Source organism: Ranitomeya variabilis, chromosome 7 (genome assembly GCF_051348905.1).
Source record: "Ranitomeya variabilis isolate aRanVar5 chromosome 7, aRanVar5.hap1, whole genome shotgun sequence".
Lineage (NCBI taxonomy): Eukaryota > Metazoa > Chordata > Amphibia > Anura > Dendrobatidae > Ranitomeya > Ranitomeya variabilis.
The window spans coordinates 192,011,672-192,031,974 of NC_135238.1; the positions used below are offsets into that span (position 1 = coordinate 192,011,672).

The window sequence follows — 20,303 nt, forward strand, 5'->3', positions numbered from 1 at the left end:
CAGCAGGGAAAACCGTGCTTTTATCAAATTGACAGCAAGCAGCTCAGTAAGTGACACATTGCTGGAATCAGGGTGTCTCAGATGAGGTAGCAAAAATCTGGTGACAGATTCCCTTTAAACTGCCTTAGATTTGGGCAAGTGACGATACAGCCATTCACCATGTTTTGGAATTTAGATGCTTCAATCTAAGAGAGTGCACCCCACTATAAAACACTCTAGTCGCAGTTCCTCTATAGTACCATATTTTATATTTGCATTTAGAAATTAAACCCAAGAGTGTAACAAATACAGAAAAAGCACAATAGACCCACTCCGGGTTTTGGCTAACAAATGTAATGTGAAATTCACTTTGGAAGGAGTGGTATTCTTCCCCATCCGATAAGGGACAGCATCACACTGTATAAGCCATTGCTGGAGGATCTGTGGGCATCCAGCATCTTATTCTTGATGATTGCAACAATGAAGGTGGGCCATAGCTCAGCATCACCTTTTCCCCATTTTTCCAGTTGCTCAGAGGGGCTTTTCTCTGCACGGCTGCAATGCAGGGACGCTACACCAGTGTCCAATATTGGGACTAGAGAGGTCCTCTCTATCCATTCCCACCACTTCCTCCATATCCCAGTGATGGGGGGACACTTCATAGACCCCACAAATACTACGGTCTCTGAATTGCTGCCTTTTTATGCTGCCCTACACTTCAGATATTCACGACTTCGAATAACCCTTTAATTCAAGCATCCGGCCTAAAGCGTGCAACGTAGAGGAGTGTGCTCCATCGTTTATGACAGCAAGAAGTCTTCTTTATCTGCAAGAAACCTGTGTCATCACCATTTTACCTTTGCCTCACTGGCTTGTCAGTTATCAGTGTTAATCGTTAGCCATTATAATGAGATTATGCTGAGCGACACTAAAGCATTGATCACACATAAAAATATATCATAATATATATTCAACCGCATCAGGTGGTCAAATGCAATATTAGTATTGTTAAATTCAAGTTTGAGGGAATGCATACACACATCCACATGAAAAATAATAAATAAATTTAAAAATAGACAAAAAAAAAAAAAAAAAAAGCTTAAACTGCAGATTTGATCTTTGCCTGAGATATAAAGTCTGGCCTGAGATTTTAGTGTCTGCGCTAGATCTTTCTTTGGGATCATTAAATCTTTTAAAAAGGCAGGATTAAATGAGGCAGAAAAGTGAATGGGGCTACATGACAATTTTGTCATGGTGATATTTTAGGAATGCAGATGGTTTATTTCTAAACTCTAATGGGGGCACGACTGCAGTGAACAAATGTTTTAATGGGAAAACCACTTAGGGCCACTCCAATGTAGTGCAATTTTTTTCCAGCAACATTTAAAGGGAATGTGTTACCGGGTTTTTGCCATAACATTGAATAAGCATGATGTAGCGGAAAAGACCCAGATTCCAGCGATTTGTCCCTTACTGGGCTGCTTGCTGTAGTTTTGATGGTTACAGGACTAATAATCCTACTGCCATGCAAGTGTTCCATATTCATCATATCTGTATAATCCTGCCCCCACCAGTGATTGGATACTTTCTGCCTATGCACATCTTATGGTGCGGGCAGGATTATCTGGAGGTCAGCATTTACACAACTGCAGTGGAGAAAACCAGGATATTATCAAAATGGCAGCAGGAAGCTCCGTAATTGACATAGCAGGAATCATGCTCTCTGCCCCTACATCATGGTATGCTCAGATAAAATTGAAAATAGAAAAAAAGTATATTGCCTTTAAAAGCTCAAGCAAAGTGGATGCACTTCTCAAAAACTCACACCATGCATTTTTGACCACCAGGCATCTCTGGAGAGTCTGCTGGAAGGAGGTGGGCTATGAAACACAAGTGTGCTTTCAGTTGCAGCATCTCAGCATTTTTGTGCAAAAAAAGTGAATTCTGAAAACACTTTAAAATTGTTGAATAAAAAAAAAAAAAAAATATTGCTATCAAACATGCATAACAAAGAAGAAACTGAAATTTTTCAAACATGGGAACGCTGCCTTAATCCAGGACCATGTAGAAATTATATGTTTGATCATTCACCATCGATGGCCAATTTAGATTACTTTCCAAAAGCCCAACTAGTCACAGATTTTCCGCAGAGCTCATTTTCACCCTATTATGAGTACTAAAGCATGCAAAGTGCATTAAAATGGTCTGACAAAGGGAAAAAAATGACAGTGTGAATACATACCTCTTCTAGCTCGAAAGAATCTTTATCTTGCTTCTTAAGATTGGCTATGGAAGGGTTAGTCGCACTCAGTTCCCTATCTGGTGTGGATGTGGATGGCTCTTTTTCTGGTAGGTAGTGTTCACAATCCTGGTCAGTAGATACACTCAGATCCTTATTAGTAGGGGAGTCCACAATACATACGTCACATTTATTTAGGTTTGTTAAAGTTTGTTGTGCATTTGTGCTGGAATTTGCCGAAGGCGGTAAAACACCATTTTCTTTCGTAACGACAGATCCATCAAGGACATTTGAGTCGGTGACTAAAGAACTCGGCGCCTCCTCTTTAACTGTGGCAAGAGCCGGAGAAGAAGTCTTTTTGAAAGTCTTCAGTACTTTCTGATCGTTTTTGTTGGATTCATCGTCATTAAAGTTTAGATGAGTTCCCTTGTCTTCCAGAGACGGAGAATTGCTCGTTTCCCCTAAGGATCGTGTCCCACATAAATTAAGTTTGGATAGTGTCTCCATAAGACGAGCTGCCGTCTGGCTCGAAGACCTGGTAAGAGGTGCCGGTTTGGCTTCAACAGTAGCAGGAGAGGTTAAAGATTTAGAGCTGCCAATTTGTTGGAGTGGAGTTCCAGAAACTTGAGAGTATAAAGATGAAAAAGCATTCGCAACATCGGTAAGGACTTTAATTTGACGAAAACGACCTGGTTAGAGAGAAAAAGATCAATACAAAATAAATCTCACTATTAGAAGGTACAAATACTAAAACACAAAATAGCACTGCTCAGTTACATTCAAGCAAGTGCCTACCCTGAAAAACCAGACAGCCTAATCCAAGAAGGGGGGCAACAATATTAATGGGACCAGCTATAATTTAAAAACAATTTAATCCAGTATGGAAAGTTATTCAAGTCTTCAAGTCACTTGCTATAGGATTTGTCTTCATTCCTGTATAAAACACAAACAACAACATGTACAGATTGACTTCTAATCCCCTGCTTAAAAGAAATCTTTCACCCCAAAATTGGCCTATAAACTAAGGCCACCGGCATCAGGGGCTTATCTACAGTATTCTGTAATGCTGTTGATAAGCCCCCAATGTATCCTGAAAGATAAGAAAAACAGGTTATATTATACTCACCCAGGGGCGGTCCAGTCCGATGGGTGTCGCGGTCCGGCGCCTCCCATCTTCATACGATGACGTCCTTCTTGTCTTCCTGCCGCGGCTCCGGCGCAGGCGTACTGATTTGCCCTGTTGAGGGCAGAGCAAAGTACTGCAGTGCGCTGGGAAAGATCAGAGAGGCCCAGCGCCTGCGCACTGCAGTACTTTGCTCTGCCCTCAACAGGACAGATAAAGCACGCCTGCGCCGAAGCAGGAAGACAAGAAGACGACGTCATCGTATGAAGATGGGAAGCCCCGGACACAGACCGCGACGCCCATCGGACCCAGACCGCACCGGGACCGCCGCTGGGTGAGTATAATACAACCTGTTTTTCTCATCTTTCAGGATACATTGGGGCTTATCTACAGCATTGCAGAATGGCCTTAGTTTAGTTTATCGGCCAATTTTGGGGTGACAGATTCCCTTTAACACTAGTCTATTAGACGACCTTCATTGATATCAGAACATTTGGAGTACAGATGAAAGCAGTGAATGGGTCAACACACGCTTCCTCTGGACAATTAATGCAGCAACTTTATCCACAGAATTTGGGAGATACATTTGCTGACCTGTTCACTGCCGTCATCTGTACACGGTGTTAATATCTTCGGATATTGATGCAACTAAAAGTCAAACAAAGGCTTGTTTGTAAGCCCCTTACACACATGGGAATGAAGACAAATCCTCTATGACCGTGATTGGCAAAGTTTTATAATTTTCAGAACGGTGCAAAAAACAAACAAACATGTTTAAACATGCAACCCCCCATGGGTTTATAAAAGTTTATGAAACCTTTGTTGCCCAGTTACTTTACATGAGTTCTACAGATGAGCATATAATGCTTGGGATAAATAAGGAAATGCTTTATAATCAATTAACAAGAGCCTGAGCCTTGGCAGGGACTCCAGTAACGTATTCTACCCTAAGCAGCATGTGGCTGATGCCAAGGAGGCCTGGAATTTTAGGCCACAACAATGGACTATTCAATGACTAGAGGCATCATTTGTGCACACACTGCACTGCCCAATACCTCCCCACAGACTCCGGTAAGCTCACAGTTTTTTTTTTCTTAATTATAAACAGACTTGCATAACATTTCAGGACACTTACTTGTTAAGGCATAGTTTGGATTCTCCAACTCCAACCGTTGCATTTGTGCATTTAAAAAAACTTTGATATCAATCCCATGGGCAAGAGAGGAATTGTTAAAAAACCTGGAGGGTATTTTGGAAGCAATGTCTGGTTCATCCCTTCCGAACCCAAGATTATAAAGAATTTCTTCAGGATCTTCTTCATAGAGGTCTAGAAGCTCTGAAACACTAAGCATGGAAGAAAAAGAAAAAAAAAAAAAAAAAGACTGAGTGACCATCTGTTTAATTTTTTATTTCCTAAACCAAATCACACATATGAATATAAGCAACTTTATAACCATCTTATCCGAGAAATCTGCTCGTTTCTCCCCCTTGGTTGATCTCACTTTGAATTCACAGGTAAAAATCGGTATTCAGTGAAGACAGATTATCCCATTAGAGAGATAGGAGATGGCAGCTCACAGGAAATGACACGCTACGTCTTAAGGGGATTGTTTCATTTAGGCAATCCACCATCATATTCTTTGTTAGGCAATACTAAGTAATTAGAGAAGAGACTTCTGTTTAGGACTGGAGTTTTGGCTAGAGAGGAGCGTGGCTGTAAAGAGCACTGCGAGGAAACTGAACGCTTTTCACAAGTTGTGACTGTCTAAGGGCCCCTTCACACTGTGCAATCAAAGTCTGAACGAGCGTTCGATTTGTGACGTTTATCCGTCCTCGTTCCGAGGTTGCAAAGTGTGACATGGCGTTACGATCTGCGACGCAGCCCAGCATCGTACGATGTGAAAGAAAGAGCAGAACTTTCTTTCGTCGTAAATGTCTCGCTGTGGCGGTCGAAATCGTAGTATGTGACGGCGGTCATACGAGCTCGTAATGCGACTACGTGGGTTGGGCTTCCGCATACCTGTCTCCTGATTGGGCGTGACGTTTTAGCACGCCCATGCTGGTAATACGTCACGCTCGGAGTCGTAGGACTATGGCGGTGTGAAGGGTAGCGTACGATTGCGACGCGTGACGTTCACATCGCAACTACGTCAGAAAAAGCGTTAACATCGTAGAGTGTGACCGCTGGCTACGAGCTCGTACTGCGATGTCGAATATGACGCAAATGCGTCGTAATCGTAGCAGAATCGACCAGTGTGAAGGGGCCCTAAAAGCAAGGAAGAAAAAAAAAAGCACAAATAAAATCGGCAACAAAGGCCAAAAGTTATTTTACTGATCAGCCTGTCTGGGCATTACACAGCTCCCTACTAGAAGGCCACCTTTGCACGAACGCTTTCTTCTTCTGGACTAATGATGGTGTTACAAATGTTACATACAATATAGATCCCAACACCTCTATTAAAATGCTTTGCGAAATCCTTTAATTCTCTAAAATAACCACATAGATGGATCTTCCACTATTAATACTCGCCATAGAACACCAGGCAAGACCAAAGACTGCAGGCAGGCTGAAAAGGAAGAGCTCAAAAAAAAAAAAAAAAAAAAAGTTCACCCTAGTATTTCTTTTTCATGAGATTAAGTCCGACCCAAAGTTGCTTCCATATAATAATCTCTGGGTGAAGACGCAGATCAGGGTTGCACACAATGCATGCAGAAGTGTGGAGAGCGATGCCTACCTCGAGACGGTTGCGCTGCTTTTACCAGATCCAGTAGAGTTCATGCTTCTCCCTTTCTGGTGAAACTGGAGTCGTCGATCTTTTGCCAGCATGCCATTGCTTTAAAAGCAGAAAGACGCGAGCGTGAACAATTGATAATGATATCAGTCCAGAGAAGAAGGATGGTGCCGAGAAATGCTACTTACAAGGTGGGCTCCATCGGCAAGAACCTTTGATGGAGATGATTAGCTAGAAACAATAAGGAGATGTTAGTCATGCCTAAGTTACGATAGGGACGTACAACTTCAATCTTTGCTGGCAAGGGCGCACATCTCAGAACACAATCTAAATGCCCAACCTGTCAGATTTGCAGGTACACGCCACTATGAAAATTCTTTTACAGATTTTAAACAATTAGCAGCAGCCGCCTTATTCACAGGACGGGGCTCATGTCTCCAATAGTCAGGTTTTGTTTCTGAAATAAATCCTGTAATTGATTTAACAAAAAGCAAATTCCTTTTACGGGATGATCCACCGCATACACGTCCTCATCTTGTGCTTCACACGGCGGAGGACTCGTGCGTGCCCGTACAAGCGTGCTTTCCACCGGCACTGCATATGTAAATCACTATATATGGAATTAGTCAAAGAAAGACACTTAAGTTTTGGGTGCTCAAAAAAAAAATAAACTTTACAGTGCGATTGCCAGTACTGCGAATATCCCTCATTAAATTTATGGCCCAATTATGAGCTTCTCCTGCTCATTCACAACAGAACCTTTATGGCTGGGAAGTAGTGATGAGCTTACGTTTTCAGGTGCTAACCGAGTGTCTTCAGCGTGCTCGAAAAATATATGTTTGAGTCCCTGGAGCTGCGTGTCTCGCGGCTGTCCGGCAGTCCCTGCATGTGTTGAGACATAAAGGAGTGGGGACTCAAACCTTTTTCGAGCACGCCGAAGACACCCGGTTAGCACCCGAGCATGGGCGGATTGCTCATCGCTAGTGGAGAGCCATTAATTTCTAGATTAGAGTTTTGGTGTAAAAAAAAAAAAAAAATGACCATAGGTTAGAGGACATCGAGGTTTTTTGTTTGTTCCCATTTTGGCCCAAATTACAGGTCTGTTTTAGTTGCTGAGTACCAGTCTGCAAACAAAACCTGACATGTGAAGAGCCATATGCTACTTCAGTCTGATTTGAGGACCAAACAGGCTCAACCTAATGAATGGGACAGCGCTTCAAATGAGCAGCACATGGTTCTCGGTTACATTTGGTGTTTGTCGGCTTAACGGCAAATGTGAATAGGGTCTTCGGTTACCTATACAATGAGCCATCTTTGGGATAGGTCATCATTATTCGGTTGGAGAGAACTTGAGTACCAACACCAGTTAACCCCAGACAGACTAATACTGATGAACTATCACTCAGATATAATTATGAATGAATATTAATATGTCCATACCTCTTCTTTCAGGATAGGGAGAATTTGCGGATATTCCCCAGCGCTGCTGGTTATTGAAGACACAAGTTCACAATTATAAATAAACTTGCGTTTTTTCTTTTATTCAGCGCATTTCTAAGTGACATCTGACAAGCGACAAATAAAACTACAAAAGTAGTGTTTGTCCATTCAAAATGTGTTTAATAAAAACCACAAGTTTATTATTTGTGAACTGACATCTTCAATAACCGGAGTGCAGAGGATACAAGTTCTCCAGATCCTGATACTCAGTTTTTTTTTATAACCCATTGATCCGCAGCAGCTGAACAAAAATCCTAAAACGTATAATATCATGGATCAGGTGTGCATTTTTGGTCCATTTTTTCCCCTAGTTGCAGACCTCCATATTAACAGCTGAATACAATTTGCAAACCTGGCATAAAGCAACTCAAATACTTCAATTAAGGGCGCAATCAAGATGGCCGCATAAATCAGAGAGATCAGAACGCAGTGCACGGACCGGCCGGCAGCTCTCCCGACCAGAGAGTGACAGATGCATAGAAATACATGAGGCCGTCGTGCTTGGGTCGTGAGAGCCGCCGGCCGGCCCATGCACTCAGATTTATACACTCATCTGACTGTGCCCAGTGATTCATAGTCCATTTTTCCCTCTAAATTAAAGCAGGCTCAAGTGGTTCACAAAAGAGCAAGTTATATAACAAGCTAGAAAAAAAAAAAAAGTCACCCTGGCGGCCATCAGTAAACGATGACCCTTTTACGACTCCGTTCCTAGCATTTGTACTTAGCCCAGAAGTGCACACAAACTCCACGTTTGACATGACGACCAGCGAAACTTTTAAATCTGTGTCGCCTCCACCAGATCAGGGTAAATAGGCGCCCGTGAGGTTGCTAGGAAGTTACGGTAACTCTGAACACAAAAGGAGCAAATTGACAGATCTGGTTCTTGTGCTAATACACAAACTAAACAACCATTACGACGCGCTAATTCTCTGGAAGGCTTTTTCCTCCCTGCTCCTCGCCATATCGGAGCCTGCCACAACTTGCAGCCGCAGATGATCCAGCTTTACATTGGTGTTACATTTACTGCTGGAGAACTAAGCTGCGGACACGTTAGTGCCGCACGTCTTTATATACTCCTCCTACAATGCACCCGTGTAGGTTTACAAGGCAAGGCCACTTCTAAAAAAGCAAACTCTACGGATTAATAAGGCTATATAATCAGGACGAAACGTGCAGGCGATACCAAGGACAATAAAAACCTGGATTTTATTAGTAAATCCCATAATAAAACACATTTCTAGAACAATATAATGTAATTTAGCAGAAGTGACGCCCCCCTCTAATATCATCCGAGACTCCAATGCCGAGAGCTCTGTATCTGGATTACATAAGACTAAATTATTTTGACAGTCAACGCTACTGGCGTGTCCATACAGGAGGATTTTATACTGTGGAAGAGTAATTAAACCTATTACTTGACACCACGCTGTAGTTTTATGTACAATTACGCCCTGGAAGAAGATCTACAGAAATCCTCCTTTACTGAGCAGCTAATGACTGGTGTGACATGTCTGCATGAGGATTCCTACAAGTCACGTTGAGAATAAGATGTTATAACCCTCACGGAGAAAAGCAAAAAACCATACACAAGGAAATCTTTATGTATTCAACTATAACAGCTGGTATATAAAATGGCATATTATGTCTGGAAGAGCATGACCCAAGGAAAAAGTTTTTTACAATACCTTCTTATTATCAGGTGTCCAAATCCAACTTGTCAAATACAATCCTACACATGCAGAAATTCTACCAAATTACAGTCCTACACGAAGAGGCCTCAAACATCCGGCATCCCCTCTAGGGTTAGATCCCACCTAGGACTATGGGTGCGATACTGACCTTCTGCTCCAAGGGACAAGTCATCTTCAAAACTGCTGCCATTCTTTAAAATCATTCCTAGGGAAAAAAAAATGTAAAATGACCGCTCAGCCAGAAGTGCCACATGTTTTTCTTGTTACCATATCAGATGCCTGCAGCGTACTGAAGGTCAGTGTTCAGCTAAACTAAGCACAGCTCAAACAAGGGGAAAAAAAAAAAAGAAAGAAGACAAATGCTAATGCAACATGTTTCACTTCCGTATTGTAAAGCTAAAGTGAAGAATGAAGACAAGGAAAAGAAAAAAAAAAAAATGTCATCGAGTGCTCATCTAAGAGTTACCGTACTCCTCGCTGCAGTAAAGTTCTTTCCAAAACTTTTCCCAAAGTTTATTCAGCTTTTTCTAAGTGAATGAAATTTTTTGCTGACACCACATAAACTTTCAGCATATAAACTTTTGAGGATTCGTCATCATTTGGCAAGGGTTTCATAGAATACTAGTTGAGACAATCCCCTCCTGCCGAGCCTCCGATAATGATATATGGCTTTTACACTCGGCGCTTCCCCTTCAACAGCCAGAGTTGAGCAACATCAAAAAGGGGCGCTCATTCTGACAGGAGAGTATTAGATGGGCACACTTGGTAATGTATGGTTTTTGGCAGCCTCCTCTGGCAATGATGATTACCGAAAGACTTCCTAAATCAGATTGCCAGGGGGTGCGGGGGCAACGGCATTTCCATGGTGCGGCAATATTAATAGGATTTTAACAGTGAAGCACCAATACCGTAAGATTAATGATGGCATAAAGTGATAACATTTAACAGAAAAAAAAAAAAATTGACATTCATATCTAAAATACGTAGTCACCAAACATTGAAAAAATAAATAAATAAAGCAACTTTATGAACTTATAATTTGGACGTTGAGATAATAGACACCTGTGCTAGGGCAGCACGAGTCCGATGATATAATCCAACTTAATGTTTGCAGAAGACACAGAACAAAGTTATTAATTGGCATGTCAGTAAATATAGCGAGCAATAAGCAGACGATCACTTACCCTTTGGAAAGCCTGGAGGGGTGCTCTGTTCATCTAGGGAAGCTCCCAGTGGCGTTCTGAAAACCACAAGATTACCCAACTTAGTGTGTCTCATAGTACTGATAATTGTCTCACATCCTTCCTCTGTTACACAGTAAACATATGAGAAAGGGTGGGAGGCCGATCAGCTCACAGCAAGCATCTACCAACGCCATGAACACACATGGACGCGCGTGAACGTGTACACTGTGCTGCTAGATGAAATACAAAAAGTTAGAATGCAAGGAATGACTTCACTCGTGTGCCTTTTTTTTAACCTATAGCAGGATTGTAAACTAGTGATGAGTGAACGTGCTGTGATAAGGTGTTATCTGAGCATACTCGTGCGCGGCCACAGTCCCCGAGGCTGCGCGGCCAGAGTCCCCGAGGCTGCGCGGCCAGAGTCCCCGAGGCTGCGCGGCCAGAGTCCCCGAGGCTGCGCGGCCAGAGTCCCCGAGGCTGCGCGGCCAGAGTCCCCGAGGCTGCGCGGCCAGAGTCCCCGAGGCTGCGCGGCCAGAGTCCCCGAGGCTGCGCGGCCAGAGTCCCCGAGGCTGCGCGGCCAGAGTCCCCGAGGCTGCGCGGCCAGAGTCCCCGAGGCTGCGCGGCCAGAGTCCCCGAGGCTGCGCGGCCAGAGTCCCCGAGGCTGCGCGGCCAGAGTCCCCGAGGCTGCGCGGCCAGAGTCCCCGAGGCTGCGCGTCTCCTACAGCCATGGAGACTCAAACATGTTATTCGAGCATGCCGAAGTCACTCAGGTGGCACCCGAGCATGCACGGATAACACATTTTCCCGAGTACGCTCGTTCATCACTAATGTAAAGTAAAAATATGGCGGTAAATGGACTAGAACAAGTCCACGCTCGATATAAATTAAAGGGGATTATCCAACGATGTCCATATCCGCTCACCTGTTGAGACGCATGCCCTCGTTTTAGGGATGTTAGAGCCCCAGATGACAGCAGACCATCTGTCTATAACCCTACAGAATATTTTGGAGCTACATAACCGGGAAAAATGTTTACAGAAAGCAAAGTGACATTTCTTTTAATCTATTTTTTTTTTTTATACAATTAAGCCTGAGAAAGTGCCATTATTAAAACTATTCAGATTGACCATACACATTTATGTTTTACTTCATTGTAAGTGTATGCATTCCCACGTACTAAAGACAAGTGAAGACCTAGCAGACACCCTCGGGGCGAGCAACAATTAACCAGTTCAATTCATTCACTCCTACATACAATCTTTTTCTTTTTAAAAAGATTTTCTATTTCGTTTATGATGCGTTTTAAGTTGCTGTGTTATGGCGTGAGGCTGAGAAGAATTTATTGGGCAACCGCGATTATCGATTTATGCATTTAGCTGCATTTTATGATCATTGTTCTCAATATAAAAGAAGACTCACGTTTTGGATAACAATTACCTGCAACCCACCCTCTGAGCTGACGTCTAAAGGGGCTTTTACACTGCAAAATAAATCAAGAAACTGTTCATTCACACTGCAAATAACTGAATGAGCGGCGTTACAAACACGGCTTCTCACGATTATTTTGCAGTGTAAACAGGCTGTGGACAGTCTTATGAACAAGCTTGTTCATCGGGGGGAATGATCTTTTGCCCAGCACAAAATATACTCAATGGTCCTGTGTAAACAGCACTAGCACTGCCGAGAACCATGGCAGCTTACGGGCACTAAGCAATGATCTAGTGGACACTGCGCCGAGCGCATCATTTGCTTTGACCTTCCCGTTGAACATGAATTTGGTAAAAGTTTAGCGATCAGTGGTCGTATCTTGCTGCCGGTGATACTCCTATAAACCTCAGCATGAACACACTATATAGGGAATTTGTCACTGTGAAAAAAAAACAAAAAACGACATTATTGACTTGCAGATGAGGTTAACCTGCAGGTTAATAGCGTTCTGAGCCCACCCGCCACAGAGCACCGCTGTCGGCAGGAAATTACCTTTATTCCTCCAGGCAGCAATCGGGTTTCAGTCACCGTGTATATGGAGCGGCAGCTGTAATGGCACCATTATCCCAACATCTGCAGGTTAATGGCGTTTTTCAGGTGACCGCTTACCTACAAGGGGTCTACTCTCCTTTAAGCAAACCTTACTTGTTGACTCCACTCATTGCAAAAAGGAATCCCACCCCACACTTTTCTTACCCTTCCCTGGTGCAGCACAGTGTCTCTGGTGTGGTTCTGACATGGAGCTCGGGGGCTCGGATTGTCTACATCTGTTTTTTTTTTATATTTCTCTTCCTTATACTATGGGCCTAAAAACTAACCAGGCCAGTAGTTAACTACCTGCTTGTTCTATCTGATGCCGGCACAGACCGGTCACCGTTTGCTTCTGCTGGGGATTCAGCTGCTCAGCACCAACAGAGCAGCTCTTCCTCCTCACTTATGTCGGCAGGGCGCGACTGCTGACGTCATGCTGATTGACAGCTGGCTTCCCACAGTTATGCAGCCAGGAGCCGGCTGTCAATCAGCATGAAGTCCGCAGTCACGCTCTATGGAAGAAAAGCTGCTGCTTTATCAATAGGACGTCAGCAGAAGCTGCTGGCCGCTCCGTGCCGGCAGACAACAGGCAGGGAGGTAACAGCAGTCTGGGTCTTTTCTCTGTTCAGGCCCAAAACAAAGTGTTGGAAAACACAGAGTTAATAAAAACTGGAAAAATGCTAAAAGCAATTCATCATGCTATGAAAAAAGTAAATAAAGAGGATAGAAACTAGCTACATAGGTAAGTCCCACTGCATCTGCTTAGAAATCATGGTATAATAAATGCTCCCAGCCTGCATTAGAGACAGGAGCTGCATTCACAATTCTGCCAATTGTAAACCATCCGCATCTCAAATTGCAGGTCCTATAATTCTGGACCTTTTTCCTTTCCTTTATTAGATATCGATCCAGTTTTAGGTGTTATGACTACAAGAGCAATTAATTCAAAATGGCAAAAAATGTGATATGACGGAGCAATTGAAAGATGGTCAACAATGAAGTTACAAGTGATATTCTGCAAGTCCCTCTGCTCGCTAATCATACCCATTTCTAAGCACAAAAAGATCTGCAATACAACATTTACTACTGAGTGCCGGAATGCAACTGTCAGATTTCTAACAGAATATTAGACCTCAAATGCAAATTGGACCTTACAAGTCTCCAACGTAGACCCATCACTTGTGCATGCAGCCGCGAGGAGGGCGGCGCTACTGCCAGGGCCGCCGCGAGGAGGGCGGCGCTACTGCCAGGGCCGCCGCGAGGAGGGCGGCGCTACTGCCAGGGCCGCCGCGAGGAGGGCGGCGCTACTGCCAGGGCCGCCGCGAGGAGGGCGGCGCTACTGCCAGGGCCGCCGCGAGGAGGGCGGCGCTACTGCCAGGGCCGCCGCGAGGAGGGCGGCGCTACTGCCAGGGCCGCCGCGAGGAGGGCGGCGCTACTGCCAGGGCCGCCGCGAGGAGGGCGGCGCTACTGCCAGGGCCGCCGCGAGGAGGGCGGCGCTACTGCCAGGGCCGCCGCGAGGAGGGCGGCGCTACTGCCAGGGCCGCCGCGAGGAGGGCGGCGCTACTGCCAGGGCCGCCGCGAGGAGGGCGGCGCTACTGCCAGGGCCGCCGCGAGGAGGGCGGCGCTACTGCCATGGCCGCCGCGAGGAGGGCGGCGCTACTGCCAGGGCCGCCGCGAGGAGGGCGGCGCTACTGCCAGGGCCGCCGCGAGGAGGGCGGCGCTACTGCCAGGGCAGCCGCGAGGAGGGCGGCGCTACCGCCAGTGCTCGGAGGTGCCAAAGTTAATCTGTGACTATGCAGAACATTTTTTGTGGGGGGCTGAGAGTGGGCTGCTCTGAAACGAAAAAAAAATAGGAAGGTTGTATAGTACAGCAGCATATTAATCTCAAGTTCTGGAGCCGGCTGCTGGACCTGGAGAACATTTTTTTTTTTTTAATAAAATATACACTGGCACTTTCTATGGCAATCTGTACCACTAGCAGGAAGAGAATGGAAGCATAAAGGTCCCCAAAAAAAACACGCATCAATGGTCTGAAAGCCAGACTTACAATACAAGGGCATAAAGCATGATATGCTTTTCACCTTCCTGTATCTGTAAAAGGTGGAGGCAGACTGAAGATGTGGTTCAAATGAAACCCCGCAGGCCAGATCAAGCTTTCACTAGCTCAGGCCGACTGCAACAATTATCTGTTTCACTTGCACACTGGTGGGAGGATATCTCGTGTCTTTCTTCAAAGCAGCTCCCCCCCTTCCCAGCCGAAAAGGTGTGTGTAAAAAAAAACTAAATAATAAATAAATCATAAACCAACATTCTCAATTTATTTTTCTAGATGCAGACCTGGAAAGCTAATGCCACGGGGAGCTGCGTTTTCAGATTGTTATTTATTTATTTTTTTTATTTTTTTTTTTAAAAAGCCCCAAATACAGCCATAAACTGATTAGTATAGCAGAGTGCCACCTGATGGGCACAACTGCACCTTTTATTAACCCCTTCATGACCCAGCCTATTTTGACCTTAATGACCTGGCCGTTTTTTGCAATTCTGACCAGTGTCCCTTTATGAGGTAATAACTCAGGAACGCTTCAACGGATCCTAGCTATTCTGAGAATGTTTTTTCGTGACATATTGGGCTTCATGTTAGTGGTAAATTTAGGGCGATAATTTCTGCGTTATTTGTGAAAAAACAGAAATTTGGCTAAAATTTCGCAATTTTCACATTTTTAATTTTTATTCTGTTAAACCAGAGAGTTATGTGACACAAAATAGTTAATAAATAACATTTCCCACATGTCTACTTTACATCAGCACAATTTTGGAAACAAAGTTTTTTTTGCTAGGAAGTTATAAGGGTTAAAATTTGACCAGCGATTTCTCATTTTTACAACAAGATTTACAAAACCATTTTTTTTAGGGACCACCTCACATTTGAAGTCAGTTTGAGGGTTCAATATGGCGAAAATACCCAAAAGTGACACCATTCTAATAACTGCACCCCTCAAGGTGCTTAAAACCACATTCAAGAAGTTTATTAACCCTTCAGGTGTTTCACAGCAGCAGAAGCAACATGGAAGGAAAAAATGAACATTTAACTTTTTAGTCACAAAAATGATCTTTTAGCAACAATTTTTTTATTTTCCCAAGGGTAAAAGGAGAAACTGGACCACAAAAGTTGCTGTCCAATTTGTCCTGAGTACGCTGATACCTCATATTTGGGGGTAAACCACTGTTTGGGCGCACGGCAGGGCTCGGAAGGAAAGGAGCGCCATTTGACTTTTTGAATGAAAAATTGGCTCCAATCTTTAGCAGACACCATGTCATGTTTGGAGAGCCCCCGTGTGCCTAAACATTAGAGCTCCCCCACAAGTGACCCCATTTTAGAAAATAGACCCCCCAAGGAACTTATCTAGATGCATAGTGAGCACTTTAAACCCCCAGGTGCTTCACAGAAGTTTTTAACGCAGAGCCGTGAAAATAAAAAATTCCGGGCTAAAAAATCCTTTGAGGAAAGAAATTATTATTTTTTTTTTTTTCCCAAGGGTAACAGGAGAAATTGGACACCAATTGTTGTTGTCCAGTTTGTCCTGAGTACGCTGATACCCCATATGTGGGGGTAAACCACTGTTTGTGCGAACGGCAGGACTCGGAAGGGAAGGAGCGCCATTTGGCTTTTTGAATGGAAAATTTGATCCAATCATAAGTGGACACCATGTCGCGTTTGGAGAGCCCCTTTGTGCCTAAACATTGGAGCTTCCCCATAAGTGACCCCATTTTGGAAACTAGACCTCCCAAGGAACTAATCTAGATGTGTGGTGAGCACTTTGAACCCCCAAGTGCTTCACAGAAGTTTATAACGCAGAGCCGTGAAAATAATAAATAAGTTTATTCATCAAAAATAATTTTTTAGCCCAGAATTTTTTATTTTCCCAAGAGTAACAGGAGAAATTTGACCCCAAAAGTTGTTGTCCAGTTTCTCCTGAGTACGCTGATACCCCATATGTGGGGGTAAACCACTGTTTGGGCACATGCCGTGGCTCGGAAGTGAAGTAGTGACGTTTTGAAATGCAGACTTTGAAGGAATGCTCTGCAGGCGTCACGTTGCGTTTGCAGAGCCCCTGATGTGCCTACACAGTAGAAATCCCCCACAAGGGACCCCATTTTGGAAACTAGACCCCCAAAGGAACTAATCTAGATGTGTGGTGAGCACTTTGAACCCCCAAGTGCTTCCCAGAAGTTTATAACGCAGAGCCGTGAAAATAAAAAATAATTTTTCTTTCCTCAAAAATAATTTTTTAGCCTGCAATTTTTTATTTTCCCAAGGGTTACAGGAGAAATTGTACCCCAAAAGTTGTTGTCCAGTTTCTCCTGAGTACGCTGGTACCCCATATGTGGGGGTAAACCACTGTTTGGGCGCACGTCGGGGCTCGGAAGAGAGAGCACCATTTGACTTTTTCAACGCAAGATTGGCTGGAATCAATGGTGGCGCCATGTCGCATTTGGAGACCCTCTGATGTGCCTAAACAGTGGAAACCCCTCAATTCTAACTCCAACACTAACCCCAACACACCCCTAACCCTAATCCCAACCCTAACCACAACCCTAACCCCAACACACCCCTAACCCTAGTCTTAACCCTAATTCCAACCCTAACCCTAAGGCTATGTGCCCACGTTGCGGATTTGTGTGCGGATTTTTCCGCACTGTTTTTGAAAAATCTGCAGGTAAAACGCACTGCGCTTCACCTGCGGATTTACCACGGATTTCCAGTGTTTTTTGTGTGGATTTCAGCAGGTGTAAAACGCTGTGGAATCCGCACAAAGAATTGACATGCTGCGGAAAATACAACGCAGTGTTTCCGCGCTGTATTTTCCGCACCATGGGCACAGTGGATTTGGTTTTCCATAGGTTTACGTGGTACTGTAAACGTGATGGAAAACTGCTATGAATCCGCTGGGAATCCGCAGCCAAATCCGCAACCCTAGCCCTGAGCGCAACCCTAGCCCTGAGCGCAACCCTAGCCCTGAGCGCAACCCTAGCCCTGAGCGCAACCCTAGCCCTGAGCGCAACCCTAGCCGAAAAACAAAAATAAATATATTTTCTGTATTTTATTATTGTCCCTACCTATGGGGGTGATAAAGGGGGGGATTTGTTTACTATTTTTTTAATTTTGATCGCTGTGATAGAACCTATCACAGCGATCAAAATGTACAGGGAACGAATCTGCCGGCAGATTCGGCGGGCGCATTGCGCATGTGCCCGCCATTTTCCAAGATGGCGGCGCCCATGCGAGAAGACCGAGGACACTGGGAGGGACACCGGGACTAGGTAAGTATGGGGGGGGGGGGGCAGGGAGGACGGGGGAGGGTCGGAGGGGAGAGGGTCGGTGGGGAGAGGAAAGCACTTAGGACAGGACGGAGGGGTAGGGAACACTGACGGCGGCTGCAGATCGCCGCCGTCAGTCAGTGGGGGGGTCAGATCGGGGTCTCCAGCCATGGCCGATGATATTGCAGCATCGGTCATGGCTGGATTATAATATTTCACCAATTTTCATAGGTGAAATATTACAGATTGCTCTGATTGGCTGTTGAAAGTGAAACAGCCAATCAGAGCTATCGTAGCCACGGGGGGGGGCGAAGCCACCCCCCCCTGGGCTGTAGTACCACTCCCCCTGTCCCTGCAGGTCGGGTGAAATTGGAGTTAACCCTTTCACCCGATCTGCAGGGACGCGATCCGACCATGACGCATATGCTGCGTCACAGGTCTGATTGGCACAGGTTTTCATGACGCATACGCTGCGTCAAAGGTCGGGAAGGGGTTAAACAAGATTTTTTTTTTATGTATCTTTTACCCACTTCTATAGCGCCATTAATTCTGCAGCGCTTTACAGACATTGTGAGCCCAATGGGCACAGCGATCTAAATTCCTTATCAGTGGGTCTTTGGAGTGTGGGAGGAAACCCACGCAAACCCGGGGAGAAGAAACTCTTTTTAGATGTTGTCCTAGGTGCGATTTGAACCCAGGACTCCAGTGCTGCAAGACTGCAGTGCTACTAACCACCGAGCCACCATGCTGCAAAGATATTGGTACAGTTTACGTCAAAATTAGCTATAAATTGAAACCACAATGCAGTACAGGATATGTAGACCATCAGGGCCAACAGTGTGTGTCGGACCCCAAAAACGTATCGGGGGGGTCTGCTGGCATTAGTCTTGGCATCTATAGTTTGTATAAAATGGCTATAAATGGTTTTTCAAATGCTTTTTTAGGGTTCACTCACGTGTGCAATCTGAAAAGGAGAGAAAAAAAATAAAATCGCATACCACACGGGCCGTCAGCACACGGGCCGTCAGCACACGGGCCGTCAGCACACGGGCCGTCAGCACACGGGCCGTCAGCACACGGGCCGTCAGCACGGAATTTCATTTTTACAGATACATCACAATTCTGTGGCACATGGAACTTTAAATGGTCCAGTAAACGATTGAAGGATTGCATACGGATGATAAATGAGAAAAATTGTCCATCTCTCCTGGATGAGAATGGGACAGATTTTTTGTACGCAAGTGACAGAGCACTAAAGAGCATACCTCCAAGGTGCACATCGGATAAACCATACATACAGAAAATCCGCATAGGCCAAGAATAATGAAAGGACAAGTCCGAGTGATTTTTAAACATTCCAGAAATTTACTTGCACTCCAAGAAAAAAAAAAAAAAACACCACCACTTCACGGATTTTTGCATGGATATAGGGCAGATACTGTCTGCATATATAGCCTTTAAAAACTGGGGCCATCGGTAAGTCCGGTGAAACGATCCAAGGCAAATTTGTGGAGTAAGCGGCATCAGCTGTCTGCATTAAAAAGGGTCCATCCCTGAAATGTCACACCAGGTGCGGGTCCGCACGGCTGCTCCTTGTCCAGGTCTTCCCCATGAAGTGCTGGTTGCGCTCACACGATGCAGCGTACCCCACAAATTGCTGTGAATCGTTTCACCGGACTTACCGGTGGCACCAGTTTTAGAAGTCCATGTATGCAGCAAGTTATCTACTTATGTCCATGCAAACATCCGTGAAGGGTCTTTTCTTGTACCTACTATCTGGTTTGAATGTCTACAATAAGTAAGTTACAGCATTTTTGAAAAATCATTTAGATTGTGTTTTCACATTGTGTGGTTTTTCTGTGTGTCGAATGTGGTTTTTGGAGCCAGTTTAGGTGCATTTTGCTGCAAAGTTGCTACGTCACGTTATTGCGGTTTATTGAGAATTTTCATCTGATGGTCATCTATTTTTCTGTTGGATTCAGACAAAAAAAACTCTGATATTTGCACTATAATGCATGTTAATAGGTTTTCAGAAGACATATTATGGAGGGGCACATTGGATAACCTGATGCCGGTCCTTTAACATTTGCTCATAAGACGCATAGGTTCCCCTAAAGCCTAGCTTTTTTTTATTGTATGGTTTCACCAAGCTGTGTTTTTTTCTAGTGCAAAACCTCACAATGATGGAAACATGTGAACATAGTCATTGCAGGTTTACAGTTTTCATATAAAATGTATTCAAACAAAAGTAACTTCCTGCATAGGAGCCATAGCACTAGAGACCACCAGGAAATTTACAGCCAGAGTTTAATGTATTAGGTTGAATTTTTTTCTAATGTCTGTGGAAGATCTGCAGCCAGTAGTAAAAAGGTAAATTGGCAGCAGTCATATCCATCTAAAGACTGAAACACCCTGCGGAAATATCAATGTAAAGATAGGGGTGAGTTACAGGGTATAATATATGCAAATTGCCTCTTCTGAGAAAAAGAGGACTTAACTCTATAGCGCCACCTGTTG

The 20,303-nt window shown here is 44.4% G+C and overlaps 1 protein-coding gene across 2 annotated transcripts in view; it reads right to left on the reverse strand.

Moving 5' to 3' along the window:
• The window catches only part of ITPRID2 (ITPR interacting domain containing 2), an 82,180-nt gene that overhangs the window by 44,369 nt on the left and 17,508 nt on the right, over positions 1-20,303 (reverse strand). For both annotated transcript variants that reach the window (XM_077272588.1, XM_077272589.1), the window contains 6 exons: positions 10,449-10,504; positions 9,413-9,469; positions 6,262-6,304; positions 6,077-6,175; positions 4,477-4,685; positions 2,222-2,907 (listed from right to left, as the gene is read on the reverse strand). In XM_077272588.1, coding sequence (XP_077128703.1) covers positions 2,222-2,907; positions 4,477-4,685; positions 6,077-6,175; positions 6,262-6,304; positions 9,413-9,469; positions 10,449-10,504 — 1,150 coding nt within the window. The remainder of the gene's footprint in view (positions 1-2,221; positions 2,908-4,476; positions 4,686-6,076; positions 6,176-6,261; positions 6,305-9,412; positions 9,470-10,448; positions 10,505-20,303) is intronic.